The sequence below is a fragment of the Poecilia formosa genome, unplaced genomic scaffold (assembly GCF_000485575.1).
Source record: "Poecilia formosa unplaced genomic scaffold, Poecilia_formosa-5.1.2 Scaffold134, whole genome shotgun sequence".
Lineage (NCBI taxonomy): Eukaryota > Metazoa > Chordata > Actinopteri > Cyprinodontiformes > Poeciliidae > Poecilia > Poecilia formosa.
Window position 1 is genome coordinate 1,008,540 of NW_006800073.1, and position 17,551 is coordinate 1,026,090.

Sequence of the window (17,551 nt, forward strand, 5' to 3'; positions counted from 1 at the left end):
AATAGGAGAGCAAAAAATCTCACCAAGTATTTTTCGTTCTGTTTCTAGAGCAGATATCTTAGTAAACTTGGAATGAGACAAAACTAACCCATAAACTTTTGGTCAAATGGGCCAAAATTGTCAAGTGAAAACGATTCAAGGGTAAAAATTAAATGTTCTTTTACCAGCTAAACATGTAATAATTCAAATAAACAAATAAAGTAGTCAGATTTGTTATTGGAAAGGGATTATAGACCCAAAACGTAAAAAATATTTTGAGTTTGGACTCGTGTTGCAATTTCTTTAGGTGTTGACTGGAAAAAACATGAACAAATTTTAGTCAATTTTGAGCAATAAAGTCAGGATTTCGGTCACTCCTTCTGAAAAATGTCAGATTAGATAATACACTGCAGTTATATTTGTTTTATATGGTAATTTCATATGAATCTTCAGTTAGCATATGAAAGAAAAAAGTGTTGTTTACATTAAAACTGGATGGATAATTTCTGAAAAAGCAGACTAAGTCCAAATAAAAACCTCTTCAGAAGACAATAAAACGACCCGGTTCAGTAGAGGCTTAATAAAGTTTTTGTCAGAAGGTTCTGAGCAGGACTTTGTCCTGAACCTGTGAATAATTTATGTGGACAATTCAGGGAGTACGTGGTGAGAACGGGGTTTGGTGGAGTTCAGGAAACCTGTGGCTGTGTTCATGCTTTGCTGCAGGTCAGGTGAGGTCACAACACCAAGAGAAGGCAGGTAAGAAGAGGAAAACAATTAGGTCAAAGGTTCATCTTAAAGTGGTAGCGCTGGATTTCTGAAGCGAGATTCTGTTGAAGGGGTAGTAGTGGTTAATATCTTACCTGCAGAACATTACCGGACATTTTTATTTAATATATATTAACATTATTTTGTACAAAAGCAGCCTCCTGATAAACTTCAACCTCAGAAACCCTCTGATTTATGAACTTTTAAAAGATTTAAATGATTATTTTCATTATTGTTAGACAGTTGCAGTTAAAAGCTTATTTCAGTGCATGCTTCATTAATCACTAATGATGCAACATTTAATATAATTAATCTTTCGCTTCTTTGTAAGATAATTTGCCACTTCTTGATAGTTTTTTATTGAAAACACACTTAAGTCTTTTTCAATAATTTCAGTAAATCCACAAATGTAGTTTTTAAATTATTTAATTTGTAAAAGAAAAAAAGGATATGGTGCCACAGACCTCCTGTTAAATCATAAATTAACTGTAATTAATACTGTTAGTAGGTGGGACATCTCTGCAGACCCCACACATCCTGGACACAGAGTTTACCTTCAGTGTTATTTTCTTAAATATCTGATTGAGGTGCAGATGCATAAACTGAAAAAAGGGACATCTATGTTCAAAAACCTTTCCTTGTGACTAAAAAAATTCTGCAAAGACGACATGAAACAAGGGAAAGTTACTTTTTTCCCTTAGCTTGCTTAATTTCCCTAATCATCATTTAAAACAGTTTTTTTGCATTTGCTCGGGTTATTTTTTTCTGTTCTCAAATTCTGTTGTTGGTAAAATATTAGATAGGGTCGGGATTTTAACGCACAGTAAAAATGCTCATGATTAATTACATTTTTTTTGTTTTTATACAAAAGTCCCAAACCGGACCTTTGCATTTTGTTTCTGTACGACCGTAAATCTGACACACAAGCTACATTAGAGCCTCTCTTTACAAAGAGGGGGTTAATTTTCGCTTTAAAAACTGATCTGATTGGATACTAAAAAAGACTATTGTTGTGTTCAAGCAGTGCTAAAAGGAGTTAGCATACCAGCGAAGATATTCAAGGCTAAAATAGCATCTCAACCCTAAACATATAGTAGCTAGCACAGATGCTAATGCTAATGTCAGCGTCAGCAGTCCACATTCCTAAAAAAGTTCCTGAAACACTTGGAAATCTGAATGTGTTTATTAGCACTTTGCTCCAATCTGATGGCTGAGTGACGTAAACAATAAATATCTTTGTTGTTGAGCTCATATGCATATTTATTCAACAATTAAGCAGGAAAAATGGGTCTTTAATTGAAAATGTTGCTTATGTATTTAACTGTTCACAACCTTTTAACAGAACCTCACATTCAAAAAGTCTTTAACTACCCCTTTAAGTTTTAATGTCAGGAGTTGTGAAAGGCCAGCTGACTGACTCTCTGTTTATCTCTGTTCGCCTGTTAATCATCAGGCGCTCACTGAGCATGCCCAGATCCACCCAGCAGAAGCGGTAAACACCAGAAGATTCAAGCGATCCACAATTAAAACATTGGCAGACACTATGATCTGCGAGTGGGGGCGTTGACCCCTTGCTTTGCACTCTCCTCCCACAATTTTTGCCTCAAATAGAGATACTGCTGTTGCCATAGGAACAGACCAGGAGCAAAGTTAAATTACTCATCTCAATAATTTTGTTCTTGGTGGGATTTCTTCCAGAGGAATTAACAAACATGTTCAACATAAGATTATAATGGAAAAGGAGCAGTTTGGACACCTTGTGCACTGCAAAACCACAAAACCTTACCAAGTATTTTGTCTAGTTTCTAGAGCAAATATCTTTAAATAAGAAACTTACAAGTAACTTTTCAGCAACATATAAGAGCTCGTTTTAAATCAATAATTCCTTAATATTGACGAAAAAGTGCTAATTATAAGTAGGGCAGCAAGTAGCGATTATTTTAGTTATCGATTCATCAATTATTCAGACGATTAATCTATTAATCAGATAAATAAAAATGGGCACACTGCAGATTTTACTTAAGCCTTTTTACACAATATTAGAAATAAATTAAAAGATTAATTTAAGCTCATTTTTGAAATAAGAAAATAAAAATATCAACAAGATAAAGGTCTTGATTATTTGTAGCAAAAGACGCATCTGCAGTTCATAAAACGCTTTTACCATTAACACAGTGATTGGCTGAGCTGTCGACTATTTTCTGATCAAGTAATTAATAGCTGGATAGAAAAAGGAGAGTTTTTTTCAGAATTTGAATCAGGTGAAGTTAAAATTGCCAGAAGAAATCTACAGCTTAGTTTTTTAATCTTAAATCCAAAAAGTATCTGTTTTGTACAGTTGTTGCTTAATTGCAGCTGTGTGTGTGTTGTTCTTTCAGCAAATTTACTTTTTTTTGAGTCTGTTTACTCCAGTTAACAATTAATCAATTATTAAATTAGTTGACAATTATTTCAATAATCGATTAATCACGATTAATCCGATTAATCAATTGAGCACGAGTTATAGGAAAAGATTATGAAAAAATCTGCCAGTGGAGCTTATGATTAGGATATGAAAGTTTGGGCCAATAATATCCAATATCAGTATTGCTGTTTTGGTCGATAACCAATATTTACTAATATTATATGCATTTCTCAACTGTTTTGACATCTTTGGGAAAGAAAGCAACTGTATCGGTTGTGAATATCGGCCCAATAACGACATGTTAAAATGACTAATATTGGCCGATACTGATATTGGTGCCAATATATCGTGCATTCCTACTTATAATATGGAAAAAATGCCACATAAAGCAAGCTCCTATATGTTGTTTTCTAAGCAGAGTTGGGTAGAAATTAGTTACATTTACTTGAGTAATTTTTTTTTTTTAATTGAGTTAACCTATTACTGGAGTAAAAACATGTTGAAGTATTGCTACTGTTACTTGAGTACAACTTTTGGAAACTTTATTCAACTCTGCCTATTCAAAGTGTATTGATATATTCACACTAGGCACTAAACCAAAATACTCGGTCATATTTTGTGTTTTTGCAGTGTGGAGCCTCTCCTCAGGTGTGTTTGTGACAGTTTGGTCGTCCTCAGACGCTGACGGGCCGGGGAGGAGCAGGAGGTGCAGGAGGTTAAAGGTTAAAAGAAGCAGGGAGTGAGAGAGGGATCACACGGTGGAAGGCGACACGTTTCTGGGTGGGGTTACCTGTAGCGGGAGTGCTGGCAGTGACATTGTGGCACCTCTGAAAACACAGCGAAACGCATTGAGACCATCATCCAACACCAGCCTTCTCCGTCTTGTTCCTGCAACTAAATAACTGCCGTCTAAATTTATCCCTCGCTCAAGTTCTCTTCACACTCCCAGCGTCTCCGTCTTCACACTGCCTCCATCACTCCTCATTACCTGAGTCTGTTTCTAACCAGCAAAGCTCCCGCCTTCTTCCTCTACATCTCCATAGCAATATGTTCCTTCATCCTCCTGCTTTTATCTGCCAAAAAAATAAAAAAGAAGCTAATTCGGGCCTGTTTCTTACCCATCTCCTCCAGCTCTGAAGTCATTGATTTGGAGCGCAGGGCGATGGCTGGAGTGCTCAGCCTCTTGCTCTGCTGAGGGACTGGAGAGAGGAGAAGGCAGCTGCGGTCGGTCGAGCCGCTCCAGATGAGCTGTCGGTTATTGTGAGTGATTGCAGCGGCTCTTACTTTTCTTCCGCGCGCCTTCCTCCATGTCGGGGTTGCGGGTTACCATGACAACCTTTACCATGAGGCTGTTGCCGCCCTGCCGGATCATGTTGACGACCTGCCGGTGGCCGACCTTCACGACATTCTGACCGTTGACCTGAGGCGCAGACGGAGAGAAGTCTTTATGAAGATCAGAATCATTCTTCAACCCTCTGTTCCGTCACTTTGACTAGGCCAAAGTTGAACTTAAAGGTGACCTGGCACACTTCCTTGAACAGGTTGGAATTAGGGATGCACCGATTTATCGGCCAGCAGATTTATCGGTGCCGATTTCCTTAATTTTAGGAAATCGGTGATGGGCCGATTTTTACATGTGAAGCCGATCTTAACCACCGATTTTATCAACCTTAGCAAAGGTATTTAAATCAACTTCTATCTTCTTCTGCTGTGCTGTGAGAGGGGTGTGACTAGCAGACCGGCCCACCGGATCAGGTCTGTATGTTGCAGTCATCTCACTGTTGGCAACTCATCAACTTTCTTCCTTTCTTCTAATACCAATATTAGACAAAATATTGGTATCGGCCAAAATCGGAATCGTCAAGATTTTGAAGAGATTGGTAATCGGTGATCGGCCAGAAAACTGCAATTGGTGCGCCCCCAGTTAGAATAGGTTCATTACTGTTTTATTAGCCGTTTTTACTGTTTTATGCTTTGCTGCTTTTAAAATTAAACAAATGAATTTCTCTGACTGAATGTCAAAGTTGATATTTGAAAACGGTGCTGCTATCTTTCCGTTTCCCTCTTGAAAAGATATTATAGATCTCAACAAGGTTTATTATCTGGTTAAATAAATGGTTATTGTTATTATAATAAATCAGAATGAGCTGCTACTGGCTACGCACCTGAAAATGTCGTCAAACAGATGCACAATTATACAATTATACCTGTTTGAAAAGCAGAAGTGGAGCCTCCTGCACAACCAATAAGAATGCAGCAAGTGGTTTTTGGATGGTAAGTCAACAACAAAACGCTTGTGTTTTCCAGCAGCCATTGAACAGCGCATACACAGCGATAAAACCAGATGATCAAATATGCTGAAACTCGGCTGAAGTTAGTAGGTAACGGGCTGAACTCGGCTGAGGTTGCTAGGTAACGGGCTGAACTCCGCTGGGGTTGCTAGGTAACGGGTTGGGCTTCACTGGACCTGGTAGGTGAGGGGCAGCATCTGCTGATTTGTGACGTTATAATTGAGAGATTTTTGAAACGGCTCCTTTTCCAGACACCAAAAAACATTAACTTGTTGCCAAAAAACATATGGGTAGATTTTAAGATGCTGGGCTGTTTATACATTCTACAGAAACCCAAATGGAAGTCCTTTTAAACATGTCCTTTTTAAACTCCTTTCTGGATCTTTCCTTAAGGATTCTCTAGTAAAGAGCAGATTTCATTGGTCCATTAATAACAAAAAGGCCAATTAGCTTAAAATTCTTTAACTTAATCCAACATCAACAGCTGAATTGTTGAAACTTTGACACAGTTGGGTTTTCCAACAAGACAACATGAGAACTGGACCATCCAGGCTAACATTAGACTCCCTGAATGGCCTTCTCAAAGCCTGGATCTCATCTCTATTAAAAATGTATGCCACATATGCTTAAAAGTTGGGCTCCTGCCACGAAGCCAATCAGTTCAAATGAGTCCTACTAATTCTGCCAGTCAGAGTGGCCCAACATCCAGCCAGAATTATAACTTTACAGAAATGTTGAGGTGCAACTTGCTTCAGACAAATGTTGGTGACAGTTTGTCCTTACACCCGTTTCATAATCGAAAGAGTCATTTTGCCCTCAGTCCAGATAAGAAAACTTTAAGGCTGCAAAAGTTACATGATCTTTTAAAAGCAAAAAAAAAATACTTGCAGAGTTGTTTTGTAATAAAACATTTTCTATGGGATGTTGATATTTGTGGAAAATGTAAAAAAAAAAAAAAGGTCTTTAATTTCTCTAATGTTTATATATTCATATCTAATGTCTGTAATGCTTGACATTGAACTCAAAATTTTTGCTTGGACACAAAATCTTGGTCTACAAAGATGATTCCAATTCTGAAGAAGCACATAATTTCCAATCTAAAGAGAAAGAGCTAAAAGACCTGAAAATACTACCAGCTGTTTTGGTGTCACTTCTTTTATTTTTAAAAACTAAAGCTAAAGGAGACATTTTCTTGCACACAAAGTTAACCTTCTGTGAAGCTTTCTTTTATATTTATCAGTAACAGTTGGGTCAGCTATTCCTAGTACTAAAAACCGACTGAAACTGTGGTTTCAGTCGGTTCTTTATTACATCCTGCCAAAGTTTTTATGGAAGGTCCAAGGAGACGTAATGAAAGTAACTAATGAAAAATTCACATTTCACATGTTTTTATCCTTCCATTTGAGTTTCTACTGCTTCTAAAGACAACCCAAGCACTTTAGTTTCATGATATTTCATGTCTGGAAAATGAGCCGTTTCAAAAACCTCCGGAATGTAGCGTCACAAATCGGCAGGTACTTCCTGTTACCTAGCAACCTCATAAGCTCAGCCAAATACCTAGCAACCCCAGTGGAGATCCGCCTATTTTCTAGCATCCTCAGTCGAGCTCCAGTGCATTTGACCAGCTGGTTTTACTGATGTATGTGCTGTACAATGGCTGCTGGAAAAGACAAGTGTTTTGTTGTTCACTTACCATCCAGATACAACTTGTTGCATTCTTGTTGGTTGTGCAGGAGGCTCTACTTCTGCATTTCAAACATGTGCATATGCATTACTGCGCATCTGTTTGAAGCCATTTTGACAAGTGAGCGTAAATGTTGAGTTGGGGGGGCGGGGTGGCCAGCAGCAGCTTTAAATATTAGATCAGAGAAGCTCTATATACAAGGCTCTAAAACAGCTCATTCTGAACTGAGCAGACGGAAACAATTTTGTACAAAAACTATAAAAACATGTTTTGTATCTCCCATAGACCCATGCTAACCTGTTTAAGGAAGCATAAAGGGTTAATCTTCCCATGTTGATTTTATTTATTGAATGTTCCAAGTCATTGCTGTACCTCGATGAGGAAATCCCCCATCCTGAGACCGGCTCTCCACGCCACGCCGCCCTCGTCCACTGACTCCAAATACTGCAGGGCCGGGAAGGCCGGAGTGGGAGTGAACTCTTCAATGGGAGTTTGAGCTGGGGACACCATGAAATATTAAGATCAGGTCGTTAAACGACGTTATTACAGAGCATGAATCAGTGTGACAACTCTGAGTTCATCTCAGATTTCTTACCTTTGGCCCCTCGCAGCACGAAGCCGAATCCCTCGCTGTCTTTTTTCTGCAGAAGCACCGTCTTCTCCTTGATTATGTAGTCGCTATCGCAGAGAGAGGAGATGAGTCAGACGGTTAGAAATGTTACAAAACAGAAAATAAAGGGAATGCAGAATTAGAAAGTTCTTCAAGTTCAAGTTTCAAGTAAAAAGCAGATTTTTAATGGATGCCTTTGCTTCTTTCCACCAAAAACACTGAGAAGAAAATCAGTGTTTTTATTGAACTATTAAACTTCTAATAGCTTTGTGGTGGAAAATATTTAGCTTTGATTTCAATGAAACCATTTAGGGAAAATGTTGAGTCTTTTAGAAATGCAGTGGCTGAGTTACTCCACCCTGTTCACACAGAAATCTGAATTAGTCCAATCACAACATATTATAATAGCTGTGATACAAAATAAACTAATTTAGCAGTTGGTAAAATATAATCTAAAGAAGCCTGGGTGATCGGATTCAACCTGAAGCAGAACTCAACACAGGGGTCCAAAATGAGGTCCAAAGTACTATTTGTGGCCCTAGAAATGCAGATGGAGACTTTCCAGTAATTTTTTTTACAGCTGAAAAAGTTAAGCACAACAAAAAGTGTTCATCTTCACACAATCAAGCTTTTATAACCAGTAGAAACATCTTTTCATTAAAGTTTCCCAGAACTGTCAGATAAATGAAAACTAGATAAACAGTAGAAAGTAAACTAAAGCCTGATGCATCTCCAGGTTTTCTAAAATTTGACAAAAACTAAAAAATCCCCACTTGTATTATGATTTGAAACATTGCCATTTCTATGTTTGCATTTCTTTTTATGCGTTTGTTACTCATTCTAGTCATCTGACAAACCAAAGACGGCATTGTGAAAACAACAATAACTCAGTTAGATTCAGCCTAAACTACAGCAACAAGCTGCAGCTTAAATAAGACTGAAATAAAAACTGTATAACATGTTGATGCTCTCCTGAATGCCAGCTTTTTTTTTTTTACAGAACTGACGGCAGGAAATGCTATATACAGTACAGCTTGTTGCCGCAGCAACAGCTAGAACTGGACACGGGGAAAGTTGGGCAGGTCCTGAGCCGAGCCAAGAGATGTTCTGGTGAACTATTAGTCACCGACAGCAGAGCAGGAGCTGCAGGCGTACAGGTGGAGCTAACCGAACGACTGAGCTCCAGAAGGAGGCGTCACCGGCGTAAGGACATGGGAATTTATTCAACGGAAACATGCTAATGTTCTTCAGCAGAAGGAAAAATAAAATGTCTCCTCCAGCGGTCGCGCTAGGCAGTTTGAAGTTACTTATTTAATAGAAGTTTGTGAGATTAGTGGAGTTTATTCACAGTGTTTCAAACAGAAAAAGGGAGAAGTGGGGAAACAGATACAGCAAAGCTCCTGATGTCGGGAGTGAAACTTTGTGCTGTGGACAATCACCTCTGTAGAAGTGGGATTCACTCTGGACCGGGACGTAATTTTTTCTCCTTTATGTACGACTTTTTAAAATCAGAAAATATTCCAGTTCTTCTCGTAAACACGCAAAATTAATGCCAAAATCTCCGAGTTGTTTGGGTGGAAATTTTCTACTCAGTTGCCATGAAGAGTTTGCTCAATAGTAATTATAAGCCTGGCAGGCTGCCAGGCTTATAATATTGTTGAGGAGTATTATAATCTTCGTTTGTATATAGTTGGCATTTAGGTATTGCTAATAATGTTTTCCTACAACACATAATGACCTAAGCTGCGTTCACACTGACGTTACACAAATCCAGTTTTTATTTTTGTTTTGCTTTAATGCGGCCTGTACTTGATCTTTACATGACAGTCTGAACAACACAGATCAGATTTTTTTTCACTTGGAAATCTGATACGTATCCAATCTTTCCACATGTGACCTGAACGTCATTGATATTCAACAAACATCACTAATCTAGCGGGAAGAAAAGTAACAACCCTGGTGAACGATAATGAGGATTAAGTTGTTAGAGTGCTAGCTATGGTTGGACAACAACTTCAGAATTGCAAAGCATACTCCACCGTTAGCATGGTTTGCATTTACTTCTGCAAACACTGAGGACTACTTCTTCTTCTTCTAGTTTTTTACGGTGGTTGGTAAAACACTGAGTACACTTTCTATGTGTGTCGTTATTGCGCCCTCTATTGGGCATACGGGACACTTTCAGGTCGTTTGCAGTTCACACTGGAGAACACATTTAACATATATTTGGAAACATGACCGACCATACAAAAAAATAAATAAAAAATCAGATTTCACAAAAAAAAATCCTAATTGGGTCACTTCAGGCTGCAGTGTGAACGTAGCCTTAGTGATATTTTCAAACTTCCTGTCAACTTTAAACATTTTTTAACTAAAAAACACAGCAGGAAGCTGGATGACTGCTGCAACGCCACGACCAACCACCAGGGGAAACTATGACATGTTTTTTCTATTCTGTAAAGAATCTCAATCAATATATCACACATTAAGTTTTGGCTTTATTTTTTAGTAACTTTAGTAAATAACAGCTCCTATTATCCTCTTATTGAGACGTAAAATAACAGAGTTTTCATTGACTTATTGTTACAGGTCAGCATCTCTATCTGCCTCTATCTGAGCTTCTCTTGTTATGAATGAACATATAAATCAGTAAGTGATTATATATATATATATGTATATATGGTATCAGCTGTACCATACTGTAACCACATGCCGATAATCCCATCATGCACCAAAATAGTCCCAGCCCACTCCATCTGTTCAGGCCGCTCGTTTCCTCTCGTTCCCATCCAGGCTGCTCCTCCGTTCTGATCCCTCTCTGATCAGTTAGTTTCCCCCCTAATCACATTTCCTCCTCTGAGATCTTTTTCATTCACTCTATTAAGTGTGTGATTCTGCCTATGAGCTGAGAGAGACACTCCGTCTCTGCCATAGCTGCGTTATTCTTGCCCCCTTTTTGTCCGTTTCTGCTGCAGCGGCTCAGATCTGAAACTCTCTCAAGCAGCGACTGAATTTATTTCATGTTCTCAGTGAAATGTTTAATTTTCATCTTAAAAATGTAATTGGGAGGATTAAGTTCATTATTGTGCTGAAGTCAACCCGCACTGCAAAAACACAACCCGCACTGCAAAAACACAATCTTATCAAGTAATTTTTTTGTCTATTTTTAGTGAAAATATCTTATTAAACTTGAAATAACAAAATTAACTTACAAGTAATTTTTCAGGAAGAAATAGGAGCTTGTTTTTAAGTAAATAATTCCTTAATATTGGTGAAAACGTACAAATTCCACTGGCAGATTATTTCATTTATAATTTATAAAATTATAAATAAAATAATCTAAAACGTCTTTTTTTAATATTAAGGAATTATTTACTCAAATCAGGCTCCTATTTTTTGCTGAAAAGTTACTTTTAAGTTAAATTTGTCTTATTTTAAGTGAATTTATGTTTAAAATAAGTTTGTACTTCATTCATTACCCTTGATTCACTCAGATACCCCTAAATAAAATCCGGTACAATGAACTGTTTTCAGAAGTCAGAAAAAGGCGGACAGTTCTGCCGATCGCTGATTACCGATCTTTAAAGCCTGACCTGCTGATTCCAATTTTCTTTTTGTCTGAAATGTTTTGTCTGAAATGTTTTTGTCTGAAATGTTTTTGTCTGAAATGTTTTTGTCTGAAATGTTTTTGTCTGAAATGTTGCTCAATGTAGGAAGAAAGCTGCTGAAGTGGCAACAGTGGGGCGACTATTGTTATCTGTAACGTCCAGACATGATGTGGTCAAAGCTCTCACAGGAGAGCAGAGGACTGTGGCTGACTTTTAGACCTTTGCCAAGACGGATAAGATCGACTTCACATGTAAAAAATCAGCCGATCACCCATCTCGAAAATTAAGGAAATCAGCATAGATAAATCAGCTGGCCAATGAATTGGTGCACCCCTAAAAAACATAACATCCTGTATCGTTTTCCTTTCACTTTTTGCACCAAAATGTGCTAATCTTTCACATGAAATGCTAATAAAACTCACCTACGTTTATGTGAGAGTAGAAGCAAAAACAATCCTTTTAAATAATCTGACTGAAAAACAGCAAAAACTACATGATGCGTCCCTGACTGGGTCCAGAATGAGAACACAAACTAACCCGTTGTGTTTTCTTACTGACCAGCAGACCTCCATCTGCATCATACGTTATTCAGCAAGATGACACGGTGAAGCAGATCTGTGTGTTAATGCATTCGGTGCTTGGTGAGTGTAACTCACAGGCTGCCACGTGCCCCACAGTGTGAACAAACACTGACAGAAACAGCTTCAGAATATACAACGAGCCGGCCGCTGCAAGGGGAATGTTGCACTTATAATCAGTCTGTTTGTTTTAGCGGCTGCATCGCATCCAAACCGTAACTCTGACTCAGCCTCTGCTGCTGTCGTCGGCACTGACTGGCATCAGCTGACCCAACTAACTGGATAAGTCTTCTCGACCAAATGGGAGTTAAAAAAAAAAGTCTGTGTCACTTTGCTAAACAGATCTTTAAGTCCTCTGCTGAGGTTCCACTGGGTTTCTGGTCGGGACGGAAATCGAGAACCAGAACTGCTTCTCAGTAGTTCAGTTACTTGCTTAATGATTCTGCTCATCGGTTCCTGTAATGTGTGACACAGTTCCATGACGACGTATTGTACACGCTCCATATTTTGCTTTAGAAAATATCCAATATGGCGTCGCGGCAGAACCGTTGCAAAATATGTTTACATTCCACAAAAAAAGATGAAACTAGAGTCGGCTGGAACTTGCTCAGAACTTTAATCATGACAAAGGCAGGAAATAACCTCCAACTTCCTCAAACTGTTGACCACACAGCCTGCAGCTGATTTGTATGACTGTAAAGCGTTTGATACGTTGCTTAGCAACACAGTGACTCCGCAGAGGGCGGAGCTTCAAGTGCAGCCTCTCCTGCTATGAATGTCCCGGTTAGCATTCAGCTCCTCCACATCCTGGTTATTATGTTAATGTTAAACTGAATGCATAATCTCCATCTTATATTAACATTTACAGTCATATTCAGTAAAGTAAAATATATTTTCACACGAGTCTTGTTTATTAAATTAAAATCACGAAAACTGTTGATTTGCAGAAAGTTGCATTTCCTGTCAAAATGTTAATTTTATAGAAGAATTTTCATTGTTTAAACAAGTTTTAATTAAAGAGTTTATTTCCTAACTCAATGAGAATCGATAAGAGAAGGAAACAAATGTACCCAGTACAACACTTTCATCCTATTGGCTGAGAGGTTGCCAGGCGACGGTGCATTTTTGTTCCAGAAGCAGCAGAGAATGTTTCGTAAGCGAGCAGAGACTAAGTCTGAGGGCGAGGTGAAGTTGTGAGTACAACCATTACAAGTTTTGAGTTGAAAGACAGGAAGGCCTGCTTTCAAAATAAAAATGTAAGCAAAAGTATTAAAAGTTTTGACAACAAAAGACATGAAATCCTGCTTTCAGACTGAAAATATGTGCTCTTGGATTAGGGCAGAAAAATTCCCCCGTAGACAAGCAATTACTCCACAATATGGTCGATTGGGGGAACTTTAGCAAGTCAACTATTATCAAGACTCGTACCAACGAGACTAAACCAAAGCTGCTTCAACAACGACTTTTAAAAAGAGTAAGAAAATGTTTGAGAGCCACTTTCTGCTCTAAATTTATTAGCAATACAGCCTAATAAAATTACTAAAGTAAAGAAAAACGTTACATTCCAGTCCAAAAAGTATTTTTTGAGTGGTTTATAGTGCAAATATCTTATTACATTTGAAATGAGACAAAACTAACTTATAAGTAACGTATGCAAGATACAAGAGCTTTGTTTTAAGTGAATAATTTATTAACACTGATGAAAAAGTACTAGTTCCATTTGCAAATTATTTCACTTAGATTATTTCCATATTATAAGTGAAATAATCTGAGTGCAACTAGTACTTTTTCATCAATATTAAGGAATTATTGACATAAAATAAGTTCCTATATTTCACAGAAATAGGTTAGTTTTGTAATACGTCAAAAAATATATGAAGATAATTTCAGTACAAACTAAATAAAAATAACTTGGTATTATTTTGTGTTTTTGCAGTGTAGTAAAAATATATATATATATTTTTTCCAAAACGTTACTCAAGTAAAAGTAAGTAATTAGCATCAAATTCTCAAAGGGACATAATGTTTTAATTTTGTACAAACAAAGACTGCACAGTTTTGGCCTGAGCAGGCTTCCATAGCAGAGTCAGAAAGATGCTGGAACTTGTCACGCATGCCGCATCGCTAAAACTCCCTCACTGAAAGCCAGAGACGTCTCTCTCTCACACACACACACACACACACACACACACACACACACACACACGAAAACAACACGCCACGCATCAAACCAGACTCAAGTTTCAGGTGTTGCATGTTCCTCTGTGACATGACAGCAGCTAGAGAAATTACCTAAAAAAAATGTAAAAATCAGCTTTTTTATTCTTTTTTTTTTTGCAGGATGGCAGCCAACGCGGCGCACACACTTTGGTTCAGCACTGACATAAACAAACACGCAATCAGGCAGCACATCAGTAACAGCAGCAGGCATCAGTTGTGCCAGTGCAGCACCGCCAGAGGACATTTGTTCAGAGCGGCGCGCGAGAAACGCGACACACTCTCACATGTTGGCGGAGCGAATCACACGGAACGGCCAGATCAAACATCTGTCTGCGCCGCGCACACTCTGCAACATCTGCCGATCCGGTCGACGCTGCCCCGCCGCCGTTTCTACATGCATGCATCCCCCCTCTTCCTCTTCCTCCTCCTCTTCCTCCAGCTGCTGGAGGAAGAAGAGGAGGCATGAAAAGCCATGGCAGGTACCTGTAAATGAACCAGATGCTCCTGTTCACAGGGCCCAGCGACGGCCAGGAAGAAGAGAGGGAGAGGGAGAGGGAGACATCCTCCTCGCCGCATGCCCCCATCGCCATTTCCTCCCCTCCCTCTCCTCCTCCTCCTTCTCCTGGTCCTTCTCCTTCTCGTCTTCCAGTGAGACAGCGGCGAGCGCGAGCGGCGAGAGAGGAGGAGGAGAGGAGGAAGAGGAGAAGAGAGAGACAGAGGAAGGGAAAGGGAGAGGGCCAAGCTCTCCCAGCCCCTTCATACTTAAGACGGAGAGGAGGAGGAGGAGGAATCGGAGAGACTGAGGGATTGAGATGGTTAGCTGCGACTGCGGCACAGAGAGAGAGGAAGGAGGAGGAGGAAGAGGAGGAGAGGAAGACGGTAGCTTAAAGAAGTAGAAGAGATACGGAGACGGTTCAGAGGGGTTTCCAGCACGACTCAATCAGAGCACGCCTCAGCCTCCTCTTTTTCACGCTCACTAACAATTTGACGTGATTTCCAATCCACTGGAGATCCGCCATCCATCAGCTTCTACAGCCAGAGGTGGAGTCAGGGCTGGACTTTACCGTACACCGTTACGTCTGTCGCCATAACTGATTTTAGAAGTTATTAAAGTAATATAAAATTATATTACATTTTATATCATTTTTCTTTTATGTTCTTTGAAGACGTATAAGAACTCATTCTCAAAGATAAACTTTAAATTCTAATTAACATTTAACACTGGTGCTTTTAGATTGTTAGCTTTACTGCTTTATCCATTGTTTTCAATGAAAGTATCAATAAATATAAAAAGAAATGTGCAACTTGGGAAGACAAATCACTTCTTTATGTGACTGGTATTACAAATAGGAATGTTTTTTTTTAGAATTGCTGTCATGTAGTCACAGTCATACAGTTATATAAAAAAGAAGCAACAAATATCGGCATGCTTTTCGTTATCGTGAGAAAACTTTAAGTCCATATTCCCCAACCCTAATGTCACCAGAGACACCTACTGGTCATTTACTGGGACTGTATAAAGCATAACTAAACACCAAATCAGCTGTTTGTTGCTCCATATCTCTTATTTAGGGATCTATTATTGCTAAACAACATGGCTGAAAAACGTATCACAATATCAGCGTTTTTATATCAGTCAATGGATAATTATTGGTAAGTTTTTTGTTTTTAGATCTGTTTTATCCACAGTTTTCACTCCATGCCGTTGTTTTTTATTTTTAAGTAGTCATGACCTCAAACTGCTGCTGCGCAAGTTACTCAACAGGTCGTTGCTAGGTAACCAAAGAATGACTGAGTTGCTAGGTAACCAAAGAATGACTGAGTTGCTAGGTAACCAAAGAATGACTGAGTTGCTAGGTAACCAAAAGAGAGCCAGTGAGTTGATTCCACTTAGCTAGCCGTGAGAGGTTGAGCAGCTAAAGCCTTTTCTCTGCCTACATCCCCCAGAATGCTGTGCGGTTCTGGATTATTGGATTTATCAGATATCTATTGGACTCATTATTTACTGATATTGATCAAGTTTCTATGGCGATGCATATTTTTACTGATTTATCATCCATCCCTACTGCTCAGTCATCTCCAGAACTGTAATCATTTTAAAATATTGTAATTGTTTTGATTCCGTAGTTTTGTGAATGTTGTCATATCAACCTTCCAGTTCCCTCACGTTCTGGTTCTGGTTCTGCTCTGCATCTCCAGATCCAGAACCAAACGAGAAGCAGCATTCAGCTTCTACGCACCACAAATCTGGAACAAACTTCCAGAAAACTGTAAAACGCTGAAACACTGAGTTCCTTTAAATCTCGACTAAAAACCCGCCTGTTTAGAGTTGGATTTGAAACGTAATAAGTTATTAATTAAATGATGATTCTTGACTTAATGTAATGTTTTCATTATTGATTCTATGTTGCATGACTTTGTGTTTTTGTTTGTTATGATGTGAAGCACTTTGAAATGCCTTGCTGCTGAAATGTGCTATACAAATAAAATTTGATTGATTGATTGATTGAATTAGCCAAACAAGCTGCAGTCCTGGCTTCCACCAGACAGCTGAGGATGAAGTTTGGTTTTATTGAATGGATTAGCTGAACACTACAGATGAGAGACCTTCACATAATCACAGAAATTTGGAGAATTTTTTAAAGCTACTAGAAAAAAGCAAAAGAAAAACAGATTTAAAGTTTTAAAGAACAGTGTTTGGTTGGTAACCTCTAATCTCTTTGCTGTACTCAAACAACATGAACAACTTCCTGCTGCCTGGTGTAAACAAAGCATGAATGAGGCACTGCAGAGGCTTCGGATGCAGATGGGAGACGAGTGGCACTCACATCATCCCTCCGTCGCTTCCTTCCAACGTACGCTTAACCCGTCCTCCGTCAACTCGCCCTCCCTCCCTCCATTTTCCCTCCGTTCCTGTCATCCTCTTGCTTCCCTCCTGCCTTCGACCGCGGCTCTCGCCCGCTCTCCTCTCATGCCTCTGCCGTTTTGTTTTCGTCCACGCTCGGCGCCGCTGTGATTGAGCGAAAGCTGGGCTGGGTGGAGCGAATGCTGACAGAAGGTCCAGGATCACATGTTTGTGTTCACACATGGTGTTCTCTAAACGGATCCGTCGTAAGAGGATCCAGTCTTTAACCATTTACACACAACAGGCCAGAAAGATTCATCTTTCACTGCCAGGACTGTTTTTAAACATCCATAATAGAAGTAAGAAGTCCAGGAAACACAGATGATTCAGTTTTTACAGTTTGAGCTGAAATTCCTGTTAAGGTTTTAGCTTCAGAGTCTGGAGGTTTCAGAATGAAATACTAAAGTTCACGAAATGGATGGATGGATGGATGGATGGATGGATGGATGGATGGATGGATGGATGGATGGACGGATGGATGGACGGACGGATGGACAGATTGATGGA

At 39.0% G+C, this 17,551-nt stretch overlaps 1 protein-coding gene across 5 annotated transcripts in view; it reads right to left on the bottom strand.

The window, feature by feature from the left end:
• The window catches only part of shank1 (SH3 and multiple ankyrin repeat domains 1), an 80,322-nt gene that overhangs the window by 12,089 nt on the left and 50,682 nt on the right, over positions 1-17,551 (bottom strand). For all 5 annotated transcript variants that reach the window (XM_016676401.1, XM_016676402.1, XM_016676400.1 and 2 more), the window contains exons 16-19: positions 7,719-7,801; positions 7,496-7,620; positions 4,433-4,568; positions 4,267-4,347 (exon numbers count right to left, since the gene is read on the bottom strand). In XM_016676401.1, the coding sequence (XP_016531887.1) occupies positions 4,267-4,347; positions 4,433-4,568; positions 7,496-7,620; positions 7,719-7,801 (425 nt within the window). The remainder of the gene's footprint in view (positions 1-4,266; positions 4,348-4,432; positions 4,569-7,495; positions 7,621-7,718; positions 7,802-17,551) is intronic.